Below are 21,891 nucleotides of genomic sequence, written 5' to 3' on the forward strand. Positions count from 1 at the left end.
TCACCACCCTCAGCTGCTCAGACTCCAAACCCCCAAAGCAAGAACACATGGTCACCATAAATCACATTGCTGATATAAGCTTTCTGGTGAAACTGTTATAGTGAGGCCCAAGGCTTCAGGCATTTAGAAACACTCTTATCAAGCACAACATTTCAAGGACTGGTCCTAAAAATAGGCCCTTCTTGGGATTTGCAACTTTTTAGCAACCAGGCTCATGAGTTAACTGTTTTCTGTACTACCTGTAACCAGGCTGATCAGGAAACAAGGAGAGAAGACTCAAATGGCTAATATCAGAATTGTAAGAGGGTATTCACTTTAGATGCTACAGACCTTAAAAGAATAATAAGAGTATTATGAGTAACTTTATGATAATAAATTTAGCAGTTTAGATGAAATGTATAAATTACATGAAGAGCACAAACTACTGAAGCTCACTCAAAAAGAAATAGATAACTTGAACATTATATATCTTTTTAAAGAAACAGAATCGGTAGTAAAAAATCCTTTGTCAAAGGAAACTACTCCCAGGTGGCTTCATCAGTAACTTTTCCCAAACATTTGATGAAAAAATAATGCCAGTTCTATACAGACTCTTCCAGACTATAAAATAAGAGGGGATCCTTGTCCACATTTTTGTGGGCAATAATTACACGGCTGCCAAAACCAGACAAAGATTTCAAGAAAAATACAGACCAAAATCCCTTTTAAATATAGATGGCAAACATCTTCAGCAAAATATTAGAAAATCAATCTTATAAAAAGGATAATACCCCATGTCTGGGTGGAGTTTATGTCAGGAATATACTGTCAGTTCAGTGTTAGAAAAAACGTCCAATGTAATTAGAAAACTATGTGATCATCTCAATAAATGGAGAAAAAAGACTTGACAACATTTATTACTCATTCTTAAACCAACAGTAGATGGGACTTGTCTAAGGTAATGAGTTATCTCAATGGATTGTTGACAGTCAGTTATAGATTGAACTCCTTGTTCTACTCATACTCTCAGTACTGCATTTGACTAGTCTAAAAAAAAAAAAAAGACAGTAACTTCCTCAACCTAATAAAGGGCATCTAAAAAATCTGCAGCTAGCATCATGCTTAATGGCACAAAACTGAATGCTTTTGCTGTAAGCTTGAGCATGTGTCAGTTACTGTGTGTATTCACAATTGTATTGGAGACCCTGACAAATGCAGTAATGCAATTTTTAAAGGCATACAGATTGTAAAGGAAAAAGTAAACTGTATATTCTCCGATTATGTAATTGTCTATGTTAATAACTCAAAAAATTTACAAAAAAGTGCTACTAGAGTTACAGATGGTTCTTATGATGGGATTATGTCCTTTGTAAACTGAAAGTATTGTAAGTTGAAAATGTATTCAATACACCTAACCAACTAAACCCCATAACTTGACCTAGCCTACCTTAAGTGTGCTCAGAACATTTACATTAGCCTACAGTTGTGCAAAGTTAATACCAAGCCTATTTTGTAATAAAGTGTTGAATAACTCACATAATTTATTAAATACTGTACTAAAAGTGAATAACAGAATAATTGTATAGATACTTGGAAGTATGGTTTCTACTGAATGCATGTTTATGCACCATCATAAAGTCAAAAAACTCATATGTCGAACCATCATAAATAGAACCATTATGATTCAGGCACCATCTGTATTAGGGAGGTTAGCAGAATATATGGTCAATGTGTAAAAACCAATTGTATTTCTATAACAGTAATGAATCACTTGACATTAAAGTTTAAAATAATTTATAATAGCAAAAAAATGTGTAGCATTCAGGGATAAATTTATCAAAAATGTTCAAGAGTTGTACACTGAACCCCTCAGAGTGTTGACAATAAAGACCTAAATAAATAGATATTCGTGTTCATGGATCAGAAGAATCAACATTGTCAAATGTCCATTCTCTGACAAGTTATCTATTGATTTAATTCAATCCTAATCAATATGCCAGGAGAATTTTTTTTCTTGAAAATCTAAATGAGAAATAGACAAATTAGCAATTACAGTTAGATCTGTCAGTATCCTGTCTCAGAAATTAATAGAACAAGTAGTCAAAAAATCAGAAATTTATTGGGAAATGTAAACAACAGACCTAGAATAGCCAAAACAATTTTGAAAAAGAAGAACAAAGTTGGAATTACACTTTCTGATTCAAAACTCATTATAAAGCAATAGTGATGAAGACAATCTGGAATTGTCATAAAGGTAGGCATATAAATCAGTAGAGCAGAATAGAATATAGAAATAGATTCAAATATTTATGTTCAATTGACTCTTGACAAAGTTGCCAAGGTAATTCACTAAAGGAAAGGATAATCTTTTCAACAAATGATCCTGGAACAATCAGATATTCGTATATAATAAACTTGGGACCATGTCATGTTTAAAAATTAACTGGAAGTAGATCAAAGACATATATACGAGCTAAAACTGTATAACTTATAAGAGAAACATAGGATAATTGTAACCTTGGGTTAAGCAAAGATTTCTCAGGATACGAAAATACGAACCATAAAAGAAAAAAGGGCTAAATTGGACTTTGTGAAAATTGAAAGCATTGCTATGGAAATGAAAATGTTTTATAGCTGTAGGTTTGGATAAAATATTTTTAAAGCACTCTCTGATAAAATGTTGTATCTAGAATATTTTAAGAGCTCCTACAGCTCACTGATATGAAAACAAACGGCCTAACAAAAAAGGGCAAAAGATTTGGACACTTAACTGAAGAAGAGCTATAGACAGCAAATAGGCACATGTGAAGAGTCTTGCTGTCATAGTAATTAGGAAAATGAAGTTTAAAACAATACTGAGGTACTGTTGCACACCTCATACAACAGCTACAAAACAAAAATTGACAGTATTAAGTGCAGGCAAGGATGGTAAGTAACTGGAACTCTTAGAAATTGCTGATAAAAATGCAAAATAGTACAGCCAGTGTGAGAAGCTGTTTGGCAATTGTTTAATAAGTTAAATATCTACTTATCTTGTAGCACAGCAATTCCACTTCTGGATATTTACCCAAAAGAAGTGAAAACATATCTAATGCTAGCACAAAACTGGAAATAATTCACATCTATTAATTGGTGTATGAAGAAACAAAATGTGGCATATAACTGTACAATGGAATACTACTCCACAAAAATGGAATAAACTGCTATAAATACAGCAACATGGATGAATCCTAAAAGCTTTGTGCTGAATGAAGGAAACTAGACACAAAAGGCTATAGATGGTATAATTTCATTTATGTGAAAGTCTAGACAAGGCAAAGCTATTGTGATACCAGATAAGTGGCTGAGTAGGGACAGAGCATGGAGGGAAGGCGTTGACTCTGTAACAGGATATGTGGAATGATGGAAATGTTCAATGTCATGATTATGATGGTGGTCACATGACTGTATGCATTTGCCAAAATTCATTTAATTATACAATTAAAATTGGTGAATTTTATTGATGTAAGCTATATCTTAATAAAGCTGATTTTAATAGCACACAAACCAAAGCAAAAAAACCCGAATTGTTTAAAGAGGTAAAAGATGGGCAAAGATATAATAGAAACATGAGTGAACAAATGTATTTGGGATGTTTCAAAATTCAAATATAATTTGATCCATGAAACTGTTGAAACAAAGGAGACTTTTTTTTTTTAAACAATGGTACAGTATGACTAGAAGTTAACAAAAGTTTATGATTTACAAACTGCTTGGGAATTTATCCCATAAAGCTGTTAGAGAGGAAAAGGAAATCAAAACCACAAAAACAGGCTATTTAAAAAATAATGAAAATGTCAGTATAATGCTATGAAAGGTAGAGATGCTACTGAAAATACTCTGGGAACTTCATTCGCTGCAGTATTTAAAAAACAGAACTAAAGAAAAAGACAAATTAATAATATAAAGTCATAAAATTAATGTTATTAGTGCAAAGGCTGACAGATCAGTAGCAAATAAACAAAAAACAGCCTTTTCCGATTAGCTTGCCTGGAGTTTCAATTTTAAAATTTTTTCCTTGAGACTAAATCTTTCTTCTCTTTCTAATTCTTGATTAGCTCTTTTTCTAATTATTTCCTTCAGGAGTATACTCACAATTTGTATATATTGGTGCTACATTATTGGTACTCACTGAAAAAGTAGAAATAAAAATTTGCATATGCCCCATTTTAACATAATGGAAATTCAAGGTTATTGAGATATGAATGAAGTCATAGAAAAAGAACATTCTGAAAAAAATAGCAATTTTTTAAAATGTTATTTTATATTCCGGGATACATGTATAGGACTTGCAAGTTTGTTACATAGGTAACAAACCGATCAAACTGTCACCTAGGTATTAAGCCACACATGCATTAGCTTTTTATCCTGATGCCCTCCCTCCCCCAGATTCCCTGACAGGCCCCAGTGTTTGTTTTCCTCTCCCTGTGTCCATATGTTCTCACTGTTCAGCTCCCACTTAGAAGTGATAACATGCAGTGTTTGGTTTTCTGTTCCTTCCTTTTATCCATGTCCCTTCATGATCTCTTTCCTTTTTATGACTGATTAGTATTCCTTGGTGTGTATGTACCACATTTTCTTTATCCAGTCTATCATCGATGGACATTTGGGTTGATTCCATGTCTTTGCTATTGTGAATAGTGCTTCGGTGAACATATGCACGTGTGTATCTTTATAATAGAATGATTTATATTCCTTTGGGTATATGTCTAGTAATGGGATTGCTGGATCCAATAGTAATTCTGGTTCTAGGTCTTTGAGGAATCGCCACAGTGTCTTCCACAATGGTTGAACTAACACCACCAACAGTGTAAAAGCATTCCTATTTTTCCATAGCTTCACCGGTGTCTGTTGTTTCTTGACTTTTTAATAATTGCCATTCTGACTGGTGTGAGATGGTATCTCATTGTGGTTTTGATTTGTATTTCTCTAACCATCAATGATGTTGACCTTTTTATCATGTTTATTGGCCACATGAATGTCTTCTTTTGAGAAGTGTGTATTCATGTCCTTTGCCCACTTTTTTATGGGGTTGTTTGGTTTTTTGTTATAAATTTGTTTAAGTTCCTTGTAGATACTAGATATTAGACCTTTGTCAAATGGATAGATTACAAAAATTTTCTCCCATTCTGGAGGTTGTCTGTTCACTCTCATGATAGTTTCTTTTGCTGTGTAGAAGCTCTTTTATTAGATCCCATTTGTCAATTTTTGCTTTTATTGCAGTTGCTGTTGACATTTTTTGTTATGAAATCTTTGCCTGTGCCTATGTCCTGAATCGTATTGCCTAGATTTTCTTCTAGGGTTTTCATAGTTCTGGGTTTTACATTTAAGTGTTGAATCTATGTTGAGTTAATTTTTGTATAAGGTGTGAGGCAAGGGTCTAGATTCAGTGTTCTGCATGTGGCTAGCCAGTTTTCCCAGCACCACTTTTAAATAGGGAATCCTTTCCCTATTGCTTGTTTTTGTCAGGTTTGTCAAATATAAAATGGTTGATGTGTAGCCTTATTTCTGATGTCTTATTTCTGTTCCATTGGTCTATATGTCTGTTTTTGTACCTGTACCATGATGTTTTGGTTACTCCAGTATAGTTTGAAGTCAGGTGGTGTGATGTCTCCAGCTTTGTTCTTTTTTTTTGGATTGTCTTGGCTATATAGGCTCTTTTTTGTTTCCGTATGAATTTTAAAGTAGTTTTTTCTAATTCTGTGAAGAACGTCAATGGTAGTTTAATAAGAATAGCATAGGATCTATAAATTACTTTGGGCAGTATGGCTGTGGATTTGTCATAAATGGCTCTTATTTTGAAGTATGTTCCTGTAAGTACCTTGTTTATTGAGAATTTTTAACATGAAGCAATGTTGAATTTTATCGAAGGCCTTTTCCTGTGTCTATTCAGATAATCATATGGTTTTTGTCTTTAGTTCTGTTCACGTGATGAATTGTGTTTATTGATTTGCGTATGTTGAACCAGACTTGCATCCCGTGGATGAAGCTGACTTGATGGTGGTGGATAAGTTTTTTGATGTGCTGCTGGATTTGGTTCCCAGTATTTTATTGAGGATTTTTGCATCGATGTTCATCAGGGATATTGGCCTTAACGTTTTTTTTCTTTCTTTGTTGTGTCTCTGCCAGGTTTTGGTATCAGGATGATGCTGTCCTCATAAAATGAGTTAGGAAGTAGCCCCTCCTTTTCAATTGTTTGAAATAGTTTCAGTAGAAATGGTACCTGCTCCGTTTTGTACCTCTGGTAGAATTCAGCTGTAAATCCATCTGGTCCTGGGCTTTTTTTGCTTGGTTGTTTATAGGCTATTTATTACTGCCTCAGTTTCCGAACTTGTATATTAGTCTATTCAGGGATTCAACTTCTTCCTGGTTCAGTGTTGGGAGGGTGTATGTGTCCAGCAATTTATCCATTTCTTCTAGATTTTCTAGTTTATTTGCATAGGGGTGTTTGTAGTATTCTCTGATGGTTGTCTGCATTTCTGTGGGGTCAATAGGGATATCCCCTGTATCATTTTTTATTGTGTCTCTTTGATTCTTCTCTTAAGTGATTCTTGTATCTCAACCTCCCAAGTAGCTGAGATTACAGGTGTGCACCATCATGCCTGGCTAATTTTTGTATTTTTGATAGAGATAGGGTTTCACCATGTTGGCCAGGCTGATCTCAAACTCCTGACCTCATGTGATCCACCTGCCTCAGCCTCCCAAACTGCTGGGATTACAGGCGTGAGCCAGCATGCCCAGCCTTATTGATTTTTTGAAGGGTTTTTTGTGTCTCTGTATCCTTCATTTCTGCTCTGATCTTGGTTATTTCTTGTCTTCTGCTAGCTTTGGGTTTTGTGTGTGTGTGTGTGTATTTTGTGTGTTTTCTTCCTTATTTATTTTTACTACTTAAAATTAAATATTGCTTCTAAAACAGAACATGTGAAAATAAACTTTTTTTTAAAGAGAAATGTTATTTTTATTAGATTTGATTGGTGAAGTTTTTTTGGAGCCTATGGCATCATAATCTGCCCTCAAAGAACAGATAGAATTTGGAAATATATTTTAGATGAGCAAAAGAGTCTTAGAGATGGTAAGATTTTAGATATGTATTGGGATACTAGTTCTTTCAGCATTTTTAAAATCACCTTTTTATGTACATTGGATATTTTTTAACTACTTTTAAAATATGGGGAGTTTCAAAGGTCAAACTCCAGTATGTATTGTTAAGTTTATTCATTTCTGGCACATTTCTTCATTTTGATGTTAGATTCATCTTGTAGCACCAAATGTTAACATGTAACATTCATACATTACAGTGTAACATTCTGCACGACTAAATGAATCCAGAGTGTTAGTCCAAAATGTTAATCTGAACTTATATTCAGAGATTATTAATGAAATTCTGAAGCATAAATTATGAGAGTACTCAGCAAGTGCTCTAAAATAGTATCACTATGTCCATGTAAAAAACTAAATAATCTTCCCAATAATTACACATTGTTGAACATAAATTATTGAGTTTTTCTTTATACAACCAATCTACGCTGAGCTGAAACTTTGTTATTATGTCTTCTTTTTTAGCCTGACACTATTAGAAGCAATCCTCACCATATTAAAGAAACTACAAGTGATGATGTAAGTACTGCTGACACTAACAGCCTGAAGAAAAGCATGAGAATCACTAAAAACAAATTGAGGAACATACAGTCAGCAATGGTTTTTGTCCATTCTGTTTTTCAACACATCTGTTAAACTTTTATTTGTATTATTCAGAATTTTATTTTGGTATCAGCAGTTGGGTTTTCTTGGTCCAGTATGCTTTTGCATTTCTTTATTAATATCAATTATACTTATTTAAAATTCTTATTTATGATATGTATTTTCCTTTGGTGTTCATTTATTTATTGTGTTTGATTTGGTGGCTTTCCTTCATTGTGCTACCTTCCTTTAGTGTTTGTTAATTTTCCGTTGTCAAGCCATCTTTATATTTGAGAATGTCTGTTCTGTTCCTTGTTGGTTGTTTTTGACATGGTCTGCCTCTGCAGTTTGTGGGAATTGTACCTACCTGAAGTATACTGCCCTTTCTCTCTGTGCTGCCATGCTTAATCCATGGGTGAAAGTCAGCACAAATGGAGATGGGAAGCAGAGCTGTTCATCCCAGCTCCTTGATTGGTCATCCTTTGGTCTATCTAGTTTATGCCCTCCTCTTCCTTATATTACTTGACTCTTATCCTTATTTATTTTTTTTGTATTAAAAATATATCTCATTATAAATAACTTTAATTGGGGAAAGAGGTACAAGATTATGCTTAGTCTGTCACTGGATTTAGCTTAATATGTAATATTTAGCAGCATTCTAGTGATAGATTTAGTGTAGGGTGATCTTAGAGCTGTAGACTTTTGGTTTTGCAGTGTAATCATGAAGCAAAATAAATGACCCATGTATATTTCCTATTGGGTTGCCTGAAATATCAATTCAATGGCTCTTTTAGCAATTTCTCAGGTATCTCTTAATTATATTAGAGTATATATCATGAGAAAAATATGTATGAGGAAAATAGCATTTGAGATTTGAGCAATTAATTCACTTCTTAAAGGTCCTTAAGTACTTTTTTCCTATGTCAGTTAACTCATTTCATCTGAAGTTACATTCAGAGATTGCTTATCAAATTCTGGAAGCATAAATTATGAGAGTACTCAAATGCTCTAAAATAGTATCACTGTGTCCAGGTGAAAAACTAAATAATCCTCCCAATAATTCCACATTGTCAAACATTAATTATTAGGTTTTTCTTTATATAACTAATCTATGCATAACTGAAACTTTGTTATCATGTCTTCTTTTCCTAGCCTGACACTGTTAGAAGCAATCTTCCCCATATTGAAGAAACTACAAGTGATGATGTAAGTGCTACTAACACTAACAACCTGAAGAAGACCATGAGAGTCGCTAAAAACAAATTGAGGAACACACAGTCAGCAACTGAAAATCCTAATGATGATGTTAGTGTAGAGGAAGACAAACAAGGAAAGCCAAATAAAAAGGTGGTAAAGACGGTGCCCCAGTTGACTACACAAGACATGAAACTGGAAACTCCTGAGAAGGAAGTTGATTCTACACACCAGAAAGCGCGTACAAAGCCACAGCCAGGCATTGATCATCAGAAAAGTGAGAAGGCAAATGAGGGAAGAGAAGAGAATGATTTAGAAGAGGACGAAGAACTGATGCAAGCATATCAGCGCCATGTAACTGAAGAAATGGCAAAGGAGATTAAGAAGAAAATAAGAAAAAAACTGAAAGAACAGTTGACTTACTTTCCCTCAGATACTTTATTCCATGACGACAAATCAATCAGTGAAAAAAGGAAAAAGAAAAAGAAAGTTCCAGTCTTCTCTAAAGCTGAAACAAGGTATTTTTACATTGATAAATGTAAAATATCCTCTTAGAAAAACACTCTATTATTATCAGGGTTTGAATATTATCTGTGGTTTAACAAAGAAAATTCTTAGGCTTTTATTTGGAGACATTGCCACTAAGATAAGAACACCTAGCTTTTACTAACACCTTACTATGTACTAGGTGCTTTACGAGAATTAACTCATTTATTTCTTATGACAATTTTATGAGGAAAAGTAATATTCTTCCGATCTTGCTGATGAGGAAACTGAAGTACAGAACTAGTAAGAGGCTGAGCCAGAACCTTGTCTCTATCCTGAACTACTCACTTACATCTGCTTTCTTTTTTTTTTTTTTTAATTTATTTATTATTATTATACTTTAAGTTGTAGGGTACATGTGCATAACGTGCAGGTTTGTTACATATGTATACTTGTGCCATGTTGCTGTGCTGCACCCATCAACTCGTCATTTACATCAGGTATAACTCCCAATGCAATCCCTCCCCCCTCCCCCCTCCCCATGATAGGCCCCGGTGTGTGACGTTCCCCTTCCTGAGTCCAAGTGATCTCATTGTTCAGTTCCCACCTATGAGTGAGAACATGCGGTGTTTGGTTTTCTGTTCTTGTGATAGTTTGCTAAGAATGATGGTTTCCAGCTGCATCCATGTCCCTACAAAGGACACAAACTCATCCATTTTTATGGCTGCATAGTATTCCATGGTGTATATGTGCCACATTTTCTTAATCCAATCTGTCACTGATGGACATTTGGGTTGATTCCAAGTCTTTGCTATTGTGAATAGTGCTGCAATAAACATACGTGTGCATGTGTCTTTATAGCAGCATAATTTATAATCCTTTGGGTATATACCCAGTAATGGGATGGCTGGGTCTTATGGTACATCTAGTTCTAGATCCTTGAGGAATCGCCATACTGTTTTCCATAATGGTTGAACTAGTTTACAATCCCACCAACAGTGTAAAAGTGTTCCTATTTCTCCACATCCTCTCCAGCACCTGTTGTTTCCTGACTTTTTAATGATCGCCATTCTAACTGGTGTGAGATGGTATCTCATTGTGGTTTTGATTTGCATTTCTCTGATGGCCAGTGATGATGAGCATTTTTTCATGTGTCTGTTGGCTGTATGAATGTCTTCTTTTGAGAAATGTCTGTTCATATCCTTTGCCCACTTCTTGATGGGGTTGTTTGTTTTTTTCTTGTAAATTTGTTTGAGTTCTTTGTAGGTTCTGGATATTAGCCCTTTGTCAAATGAGTAGATTGCAAAAATTTTCTCCCATTCTGTAGGTTGCCTGTTCACTCTGATGGTAGTTTCTTTTGCTGTGCAGAAGCTCTTTAGTTTAATGAGATCCCATTTGTCAATTTTGGCTTTTGCTGCCGTTGCTTTTGGTGTTTTAGACATGAAGTCTTTGCCCATGCCTATGTCCTGAATGGTACTACCTAGGTTTTCCTCTAGGATTTTTATGGTATTAGGTCTAACATTTAAGTCTCTAATCCATCTTGAATTAATTTTCGTATAAGGAGTAAGGAAAGGATCCAGTTTCAGCTTTCTACTTAATGGCTAGCCAATTTTCCCAGCACCATTTATTAAATAGGGAATCCTTTCCCCATTTCTTGTTTCTCTCAGGTTTGTCAAAGATCAGATGGCTGTAGATGTGTGGTATTATTTCTGAGGACTCTGTTCTGTTCCATTGGTCTATATCTCTGTTTTGGTAACAGTACCATGCTGTTTTGGTTACTGTAACCTTGTAGTATAGTTTGAAGTCAGGTAGCGTGATGCCTCCAGCTTTGTTCTTTTGACTGAGGATTGTCTTGGAGATGCGGGCTCTTTTTTGGTTCCATATGAACTTTAAAGCATTTTTTTCCTATTCTGTGAAGAAACTCATTGGTAGCTTGATGGGGATGGCATTGAATCTATAAATTACCTTGGGCAGTATGGCCATTTTCACGATATTGATTCTTCCTATCCATGAGCATGGTATGTTCTTCCATTTGTTTGTGTCCTCTTTTATTTCACTGAGCAGTGGTTTGTAGTTCTCCTTGAAGAGGTCCTTTACATCCCTTGTAAGTTGGATTCCTAGGTATTTTATTCTCTTTGAAGCAATTGTGAATGGAAGTTCATTCCTGATTTGGCTCTTTGTTTGTCTGTTACTGGTGTATAAGAATGCTTGTGATTTTTGCACATTAATTTTGTATCCTGAGACTTTGCTGAAGTTGCTTATCAGCTTAAGGAGATTTTGGGCTGAGACAATGGGGTTTTCTAAATATACAATCATGTCATCTGCAAACAGGGACAATTTGACTTCTTCTTTTCCTAACTGAATACCCTTGATTTCTTTCTCTTGCCTAATTGCCCTAGCCAGAACTTCCAACACTATGTTGAATAGGAGTGGTGAGAGAGGGCATCCCTGTCTTCTGCCAGTTTTCAAAGGGAATTTTTCCAGTTTTTGCCCATTCAGTATGATATTGACTGTGGGTTTGTCATAAATAGCTCTTATTATTTTGAGGTACGTTCCATCAATATCAAATTTATTGAGCGTTTTTAGCATGAAGGGCTATTGAATTTTGTCAAAAGCCTTTTCTGCATCTATTGAGATAATCATGTGGTTCTTGTCTTTGGTTCTGTTTATATGCTGGATTATGTTTATTGATTTGCGAGTGTTGAACCAGCCTTGCATCCCAGGGATGAAGCCCACTTGATCATGGTGGATAAGCTTTTTGATGTGTTGCTGAATCCGGTTTACCAGTATTTTATTGAGGATTTTTGCATCGATGTTCATCAGAGATATTGGTCTAAAATTCTCTTTTTTTGTTGTGTCTCTGCCAGGCTTTGGTATCAGGATGATGTTGGCCTCATAAAATGAGTTAGGGAGGATTCCCTCTTTTTCTATTGATTGGAATAGTTTCAGAAGGAATGGTACCAACTCCTCCTTGTACCTCTGGTAGAATTCAGCTGTGAATCCATCTGGTCCTGGACTTTTTTTGGTTGGTAGGCTATTAATTATTGCCTCAATTTCAGAGCCTGCTGTTGGTCTATTCAGGGATTCAACTTCTTCCTGGTTTAGTCTTGGAAGAGTGTAAGTGTCCAGGAAATTATCCATTTCTTCTAGATTTTCCAGTTTATTTGCGTAGAGGTGTTTATAGTATTCTCTGATGGTAGTTTGTATTTCTGTGGGGTCGGTGGTGATATCCCCTTTATCATTTTTAATTGCGTCGATTTAATTCCTCTCTCTTTTCTTCTTTATTAGTCTTGCTAGTGGTCTGTCAATTTTGTTGATCTTTTCAAAAAACCAACTCCTGGATTCATTGATTTTTTGGAGAGTTTTTTGTGTCTCTATCTCCTTCAGTTCTGCTCTGATCTTAGTTATTTCTTGCCTTCTGCTAGCTTTCGAATGTGTTTGCTCTTGCTTCTCTAGTTCTTTTAATTGCGATGTTAGAGTGTCAATTTTAGATCTTTCCTGCTTTCTCTTGTGGGCATTTAGTGCTATAAATTTCCCTCTACACACTGCTTTAAATGTGTCCCAGAGATTCTGGTATGTTGTATCTTTGTTCTCATTGGTTTCAAAGAACATCTTTATTTCTGCCTTCATTTCGTTATGTACCCAGTAGTCATTCAAGAGCAAGTTGTTCAGTTTCCATGTAGTTGAGTGGTTTTGATTGAGTTTCTTAGTCCTGAGTTCTAGTTTGATTGCACTGTGGTCTGAGAGACAGTTTGTTATAATTTCTGTTCTTGTACATTTGCTGAGGAGTGCTTTACCTCCAATTACGTGGTCGATTTTGGAGTAAGTACGATGTGGTGCTGAGAAGAATGTATATTCTGTTGATTTGGGGTGGAGAGTTCTATAGATGTCTATTAGGTCTGCTTGCTGCAGAGATGAGTTCAATTCCTGGATATCCTTGTTAACTTTCTGTCTCGTTGATCTGTCTAATGTTGACAGTGGAGTGTTGAAGTCTCCCATTATTATTGTATGGGAGTCTAAGTCTCTTTGTAAGTCTCTAAGGACTTGCTTTATGAATCTGGGTGCTACTGTATTGGGTGCATATATATTTAGGATAGTTAGCTCTTCCTGTTGAATTGATCCCTTTAGCATTATGTAATGGCCTTCTTTGTCTCTTTTGATCTTTGATGGTTTAAAGTCTGTTTTATCAGAGACTAGTATTGCAACCCCTGCTTTTTTTTGTTCTCCATTAGCTTGGTAAATCTTCCTCCATCCCTTTATTTTGAGCCTATGTATGTCTCTGCGTGTGAGATGGGTCTCCTGAATACAGCAGACTGATGGGTCTTGACTCTTTATCCAGTTTGCCAGTCTGTGTCTTTTAATTGGAGCATTTAGTCCATTTACATTTAAGGTTAAGATTGTTATGTGTGAACTTGATCCTGCCATTATGATATTAACTGGTTATTTTGCTCGTAGGTTGATGCAGTTTCTTCCTAGCCTCGATGGTCTTTATATTTTGGCATGTTTTTGCAATGGCTGGTACCGGTTGTTCCTTTCCATGTTGAGTGCTTCCTTCAGGGTCTCTTGTAAGGCAGGCCTAGTGGTGACAAAATCTCTAAGCATTTGCTTATCTGTAAAGGATTTTATTTCTCCTTCACTTATGAAACTTAGTTTGGCTGGATATGAAATTCTGGGTTTAAAATTCTTTTCTTTAAGAATGTTGAATATTGGCCCCCACTCTCTTCTGGCTTGGAGAGTTTCTGCCGAGAGATCTGCTGTTAGTCTGATGGGCTTCCCTTTGTGGGTAACCCGACCTTTCTCTCTGGCTGCCCTTAAGATTTTTTCCTTCATTTCAACTTTGGTGAATCTGGCAATTATGTGTCTTGGAGTTGCTCTTCTCGAGGAGTATCTTTGTGGCGTTCTCTGTATTTCCTGGATTTGAATGTTGGCCTGCCCTACTAGGTTGGGGAAGTTCTCCTGGATGATGTCCTGAAGAGTGTTTTCCAGCTTGGTTCCATTTTCCCCCTCACTTTCAGGCACCCCAATCAGACGCAGATTTGGTCTTTTTACATAATCCCATACTTCTTGCAGGCTTTGTTCATTTCTTTTTCTTCTTTTTTCTTTTGGTTTCTCTTCTCGCTTCATTTCATTCATTTGATCCTCAATCGCAGATACTCTTTCTTCCAGTTGATCGAGTCGGTTACTGAAGCTTGTGCATTTGTCACGTATTTCTCGTGTCATGGTTTTCATCTCTTTCATTTCGTTTATGACCTTTTCTGCATTAATTACTCTAGCCATTAATTCTTCCACTTTTTTTTCAAGATTTTTAGTTTCTTTGCGCTGGGTATGTAATTCCTCCTTTAGCTCTGAGAAATTTGATGGACTGAAGCCTTCCTCTCTTATCTCGTCAAAGTCATTCTCCGTCCAGCTTTGATCCGTTGCTGGCGATGAGCTGCGCTCCTTTGCCGGGGGAGATGCGCTCTTATTTTTTGAATTTCCAGCTTTTCTGCCCTGCTTTTTCCCCATCTTTGTGGTTTTATCTGCCTCTGGTCTTTGATCATGGTGATGTACTGATGGGGTTTTGGTGTAGGTGTCCTTCCTGTTTGATAGTTTTCCTTCTAACAGTCAGGACCCTCAGCTGTAGGTCTGTTGGAGATTGCTTGAGGTCCACTCCAGACCCTGTTTGCCTGGGTATTAGCAGCAGAGGCTGCAGAAGATAGAATATTTCTGAACAGCGAGTGTACCTGTCTGATTCTTGCTTTGGAAGCTTCCTCTCAGGGGTGTACTCCACCCTGTGAGGTGTGGGGTGTCAGACTGCCCCTAGTGGCGGATGTCTCCCAGTTAGGCTACTCAGGGGTCAGGGACCCACTTGAGCAGGGAGTCTGTCCCTTCTCAGATCTCAACCTCCGTGTTGGGAGATCCACTGCTCTCTTCAAAGCTGTCAGACAGAGTCGTTTGCGTCTGCAGAGGTTTCGGCTGCGTTTGTTATTGCCCTGTCCCCAGAGGTGGAGTCTACAGAGACAGGCAGGTTTCCTTGAGCTGCTGTGAGCTCCACCCAGTTCGAGCTTCCCAGCAGCTTTGTTTACCTACTTAAGCCTCAGCAATGGCGGGCGCCCCTCCCCCAGCCTCGCTGCTGCCTTGCCGGTAGATCACAGACTGCTGTGCTAACAATGAGGGAGGCTCCGTGGGTGTGGGACCCTCCCGGCCAGGTGTGGGATATGATCTCCTGGTGTGCCTGTTTGCTTAAAGCACAGTATTGGGGTGGGAGTTACCCGATTTTCCAGGTGTTGTGTGTCTCAGTTCCCCTGGCTAGGAAAAGGGATTCCCTTCCCCCTTGCGCTTCCCAGGTGAGGCAATGCCTCGCCCTGCTTCAGCTCTGGCTGGTCGGGCTGCAGCAGCTGACCAGCACCGATCGTCCGGCACTCCCCAGTGAGATGAACCCAGTACCTCAGTTGAAAATGCAGAAATCACCGGTCTTCTGTGTCGCTTGCGCTGGGAGTTGGAGACTGGAGCTGTTCCTATTCGGCCATGTTGCTCCGCCCCCCCATCTGCTTTCAAAGTAATAGCAACCTAATTACTTCCCCTTTTTTGAGTTACAAATACCTGTTTGGATATATAAATACAGCTTTTTTTTCTTACACAAATAACATTAGCTCATTGTAGAAAAACTATTCAAAGATAATTGCTATTGGCAATTTGTTATTCTAATCTTTTTCTCTATATGATGCTTATATATGTATGTACTTGTATATAGAGTATGAGTTTAAATGAACATATACATATACATATGTTCTCTACTTGGATAAAACAATAAGATAAAAATGCTTTTTAACTGCTATAATTAACTTTGTTCCCCCCTGCAGTTCTCCTCTAGAGAACAGCTTGAAGTGGGAACATTCTATATGTGACTCTTCCTTGGCATTCAGGATCAATTTCCCCTAAAACCCTCAGCCAAAAATAATTCCCCTCTTTTTAAAAGCTAGGTGACCAGTGATAATAAAGATATGGCAAACCAGGTTGCTGCAGGGACATGATAGTATGTATTATCTGTTGATGCATTAAAGAGATTATCCCATAATTTAGCAGCTTTTAGGATGACAAGCATTTATTGTCTCATAGTTTCTATGGGCCAGCAATCTGGGAGTGACTTTGCTGGGTGTCTCTGTCAATCACAGGTTGCAATCAGGATGTTAGCCAGGACTGAAGTCACCTTAAGCCTTGACTTGGGGAGGATCTATCAAGTGACATAGCTGTTAGAAGGCCTTAGAAGATCCAGTGCTAAGCTCATTCATGTGGCTGTTGGTAGGCCTCAGGTCCTGACTGGCTTTGGGCCAGGTATACCAGTTCCTTGCCACATGGACTTCCTCCGTGTGGTCTACTCATAATATGGCCACTTGCTTCCCCAGACCAAGGGCTCTGAGAGAGTGAGAGCAAGACAGAAGTCACAGTCTTTTTGGAACCTAATCTTATAAGTGGCATTCATTGCTTTTATCATATTCTGTCTGTTAGAAGTAAGTCATTAGGTCCAGCCTACACTGAAATATTTCTCTAGTCTTATTTTCCTCAGCCCATTTTTTTGGAAAGGTGACTAAACATATTGGAAATTAATTTTTATTATTTAAATGCAGATTTTTTTTACTTGATACATTAAAATGTTAGTAGGTTGGTTTTTCTTTAAACTCAGTATGCCTCTGGGTTGCTACTTCTTACCATTTACTAGTCGTGTGATATAGATTTTAATTTTAGTAATAGCCTTCTGAAAATGTAGTGACTCACCAACCACTAGAAAATACAAGGAATTAATTTTTACCTAGAAGTCTCAGCCTGAGCAATATGGTGAAACTCCATCTCTACAAGTACAAAAATCAGCCAGGTATGGTGGCATGTGCCTGTAGTCCCAGCTATTTGGGAGGCAGAAGTGGGAGGATTGCTGGAGCCTGGGAGGTTGAGGCGGCAGTGAGCTATGATTGTACCACTGCACTCCAACTTGGGTGACAGAGCGAGACCTAGTCGTAAAAAAAAAAAAAAAAGAAAAGAAAAAAGAGAAATCAAAAGTTGTGCTTGTGAAGCCTCTTGAAGACTGAACAAACCTAGAATACATTTTATACTTTTAAATAAGGTAATTTAAAAATTGGTTGATCAGTCATTTACTTGGCAGCAGGGTGGGCGTGCTTTGATAAGTCCTATGTAAAGAGAGATCAATTGCTCATAAAATATTAATACAATTTCCTTTCCCCTGGGGTTTAGAGCTCAGTTTTAGTTGAATCATGTAACTCCTTGCGAAGTTACAACCTATGATACCTATTTGACAGCTAACCATTTTAGTGTGTAGGAAAATATATGCATCTCAAGAAAAAATAGTAGTGATTTTAGGATTATCTTTGCTCCTATTTACTGTTCACTCTGTTGCGTCATGAATAATAATAATTATTATTATAATATATCTGTAATGGCTGATACTTGGATTATATTTGTAGTACATTGACCATCTCTGGTGACACAGTCGAAGGTGAACAAAAGAAGGAATCTTCAGTTAGACCAGTTTCTTCAGATTCTCATCAAGATGGTGAAATAAGCTCAGTGGAACAAAACACAGAAGGCAGCATGCAAGATGACACAAAACCTAAACCAAAAAAGCCAAAAAAGAAGGCTAAAGCAGGTTTGTTATACAAATTAAGTGAAAAATTGTGTACGTTGGTAGCAATAACTTGATTCTAGGAATTTTAGCCCTTAAAAACTAAAACTGATGGGTATACTTGAAATTAATTCAATATAGAGTATGTGGTACTTGTTCTTGGATTCATCTAGATTAAAGTACACGTGCATTTGTAGCTGTTTGTCTTTGATGAGTTTGTATCACTTGTAAATATATTCAAGTTATGCATGTTTTAAAAAACAGCATTGTCTTTTTCTAATTGATTTGTAATGATAGTTTATATACTTCAATATGAGATTATTCTCAGATATATACATACATGCATATATATTGCAAATGTCTTCCTACTCTAGTTTATTTCTCTCTCATTGGTGTCTTTCGAAAAGCAGAAATTTTTGAATAGTCCAGTTTATCCGTTTTTTCCTTTGAAGGTAAGTGTTCTCTGTGATTTAAGAAATCTTTCCCAAGTTCTGAAGATGTTTCTCTAAAAGTTTTATTTTAAAAGTTTTACTGTTTCTGTTTTACTTTTCACATTTATATATGCAGTTCATCTGAAATTGGTTTTTGTTTGTTAGGAAGCAGTGATCAAGATACGTTTTCTCGTGTAGATATATATTATAATTGACCCAGTACCATTTTCTGAAGAGAGTGTCTTTTTGCCTCTGTGTGGCAGTGTCACTTTTCTCATAAATAACATGACTGTGTTTACGTGTGGATCAGTTTTTATAGTCTCTATTCTTTTACAGTAGACAGTCTGTACCAACACCACCATGTCTAAATACTGTAGCTTTTTAATAGATCTTGCTATTTAGTATTGTACTCTAGCTTTTTCCTTCTTCATCTGCATTGCCTAAGCTATTCTTTACTTTGCATTTTTATATGGATTTTAGAAGAGCTTCTCAATTCTCCCTCTTCCTTCCTATACCCATCCTGTCTTGCAAGCTGTGATTTTGATCTAGACTGGGTGAATCTATAGAGATTCACAGTATAATAGCTCTCTAAAGAGACTTGACATTTTTACAAAGTATTGATTCTCAGTCTATGAATTTGGTATGCACTTCCATTTATTTGCATCTTATTTAACATATCCCAGTAATATACATTTCAGCAGAATCTCTCCTTAGATTTATTCCTAGGAGTTGATGTTTCTTAATGATATTGTAAATGGCATTTAAAAATTTTTTGATTTTGGCTGGGCGTGGTGGCTCACGCCTGTAATCCCAGCACTTTGGGAGGCTGAGGCGGGCGGATCACGAGGTCAGGCGATGAAGACCATCCTGCCTAACACGGTGAAACCCCGTCTCTACTAAAAATACAGAAAATTAGCCGGGCATGATGGCGGGCACCTGTAATCCCAACCACTCGGGAGGCTGAGGCAGGAGAATGTGTGAACTTGGGAGGCAGAGCTTGCAGTGAGCTGAGATCGCATCACTGCACTCCAGCCTGGGCGATAGAGCGAGATTCTGTCTCCAAAAAGAATTTTTTTTTGCTTTGTATTTGTTGCTGGTACATATGTGTAGAAATGTGTTTACATTTTTTTAACATTGTATCTATTGATTTGCTAAATTCACTTATTGCAAGAGTTTATTTATTTATTTGTTTTTGAGACAGGGTCTCGCCTGTCACTCAGGCTGGAGTGCAGTGGCGTGATCTCAGCTTATGGCAGCCTCCATTTCCCAGGCTCAAGCGATCCTCCCACTTCAGTCTTCCAAGTAGCTGGGACTACAGGCATGCACCACCATTCCCGGTGAATTTTTTTATAGAGACAAGGTCTCACTACATATTCCAGGCTAGTCTCAAACTCCTGGGCGCAAGCAATTCGCCCGCCTCACCCTCCCAGATTACTGGGATTACAGGTGTGAGCCATCGTGGCCAACAGAGTTTATTGTTATATTGTTTTGATTTTTCTACATATACAATAATGTAATCTGTTAATAATGATAGTTTTATTGCTTCCTTTTCAGTCCTTATGCCTTATAATTTAGCTTGTCTTGATACGGATCAAGATTTAGTTTCTTATCAGTCTTTTCACTTTTTTTAAAGCTTTTCTCAGCTATTTGATAGACTGTAGTTTTTGATCCAAATGTTCAAATTTTCATTTCTGTAGCATCTGAAAGGCTGTCCCATTTTTTCATTCATGGGATTGGCAATTTGTTTTCTCTCAAATTCTTGATCAGTCTTAGGATTTTAAGTTTATGAGTCTTTTCAAAAACCTTTGGCTTTGATTTTCTCTATTGTACATTTATGTATTAGTAGTTTTTTCTTGTAACTATATTATTTTCCTTTGTACTTATTCGGGTTTTATTTTCTACTTATTTCTAACTTTATAATTTGGATTTTATAAGAAAAATTTCAGTCTTCTTTTATATGCATTTAAGACTAAATTTCCATCAAAGTACTACCTTACCTGCATCTCCAAAATTGTTAATATTGTGTCTTTTTATTATCATTTAACAGAAAATATTTTCTAATTTCGTTTTAATTGATCGTGCATTATTTAGAAATATGTTGCTTAGTTTCAGGCAGCAGATGCTTTTCTAGTTATCTTTTATTGGTTTCTGTCTTCCATTGTTGTCAGATAACATTATGAATGATTTCAGTCCTCTGAGTTTATTGAGGCATTTTTTAATGACCATTTTATGGTCAGATTTGGTAAATATTCCATGCTCACTTGAAAAGAATGCAGTTTCTAATGTTGAGTGCAGTGTCCTTTGAATGTCAGTTAGGTCAAGTTTAATTGTGCTCAGTTCTTCTTATTAGTTTTTTTGGTCTACTTATTCCGTCAGCTGTTGAGAGAGGTATTAACATTTCCACTCTGATTTTATTTTTCTTGTATCTCTTATCAAGTTATCACTTTTATCATTATGCAGTGCCCTTCTTTATCTCTAATAATTCATAGCCCTAAATAATTTTTTAGCCCTAAAATACAATGGGAGTTTCAGTTTAGCCCTTCAGTGCTTTTCCACTTGCCATTTGCCACTTCAAAATTTGGCAAATTCTTTGAGCGGGAGACTGGCTATATGTTAGACATCCTTCAGGTATCCTCTATCTTTTTGTCACTCTCGCTGCCATGCATGCCGAAATCTCTGCTGGCTTCTCTGTCCCTCAGTAGCAACCTTCTGCCAGAAATCGCACCTGGATTATCAACCTAGATCTGTGACCAGAATTGGTAGATGACCCCAGGTGAAGAGTGGCTCTTGGTCCTCAGTGTAAATTGACCACACCCTCCAGGGCTTCATCTTTGCCTGTTTTGCTTTGGTCCCCTTCCCCTGGCAGATCCTGGTCTGCTAGCACCACAAGCCTGGGAGATTTCACTACCTCTCTAGCTTCTCTATAGCATCGGAATTCAGTTTTGTGAGAAAAACTGGTCATGTTTGAGGCTTCTCAAATCTCCAGTTTTATCATTTTAGTCCTGTGGAATGATGAAAGTGTTGCTGATTTCTCATTCTCCTGGCAGTGACCTTCTGCTTAAGCCAAACTCTGATCTTCACTCACACCCTGAATCAGCAAATGTCCCCAGAGACAGAAACAGCTGCCAGTCCATCAGCTGACCTCTGACTGATTTTCCCTTTCTGGAATTTTGATCTGTCTAGTATACCTTGTTTCTGTACTTTCTGATGCCTTTAAAATTTAAAATAAGATATTCATAATTTATTTGGCTCTTTCCAGTTGTTACCCAAAGTGTTTACCTGCTGCATCCTACTGCATCCTACCCAGAGGTAGAAATTCTAGCTGAGTCATGTATATTCCACTTAGAAAATACCTAGATATAGTTACTTTTCTGACTTTGACTCTCTTTTTTTTTTCTTTTTGTATTTCTCCTACTTATTAGGAAAAATATAAACAAGGATTTCTCACCTTATTTTTAATGCATTAGC

The 21,891-nt window shown here is 36.8% G+C and overlaps 1 protein-coding gene across 15 annotated transcripts in view; it reads left to right on the forward strand.

Moving 5' to 3' along the window:
* AHI1 (Abelson helper integration site 1) overlaps positions 1–21,891 on the forward strand; it is a 225,359-nt gene that overhangs the window by 22,379 nt on the left and 181,089 nt on the right. For 14 of the 15 annotated variants that reach the window (XR_007725046.1, XR_007725047.1, XM_050787921.1 and 11 more), the window contains 3 exons: positions 7,582–7,635; positions 8,851–9,410; positions 17,835–18,016. Coding sequence is in view for 13 of the 15 variants with exons in the window: in XM_050787921.1 (XP_050643878.1) it covers positions 7,582–7,635; positions 8,851–9,410; positions 17,835–18,016 (796 nt within the window). In the remaining 2 variants the exon portion in view is untranslated. The remainder of the gene's footprint in view (positions 1–7,581; positions 7,636–8,850; positions 9,411–17,834; positions 18,017–21,891) is intronic. The other variant, XM_050787918.1, reaches the window with a different exon arrangement.

Source organism: Macaca thibetana, chromosome 4 (genome assembly GCF_024542745.1).
Source record: "Macaca thibetana thibetana isolate TM-01 chromosome 4, ASM2454274v1, whole genome shotgun sequence".
Classification (NCBI taxonomy): domain Eukaryota; kingdom Metazoa; phylum Chordata; class Mammalia; order Primates; family Cercopithecidae; genus Macaca; species Macaca thibetana.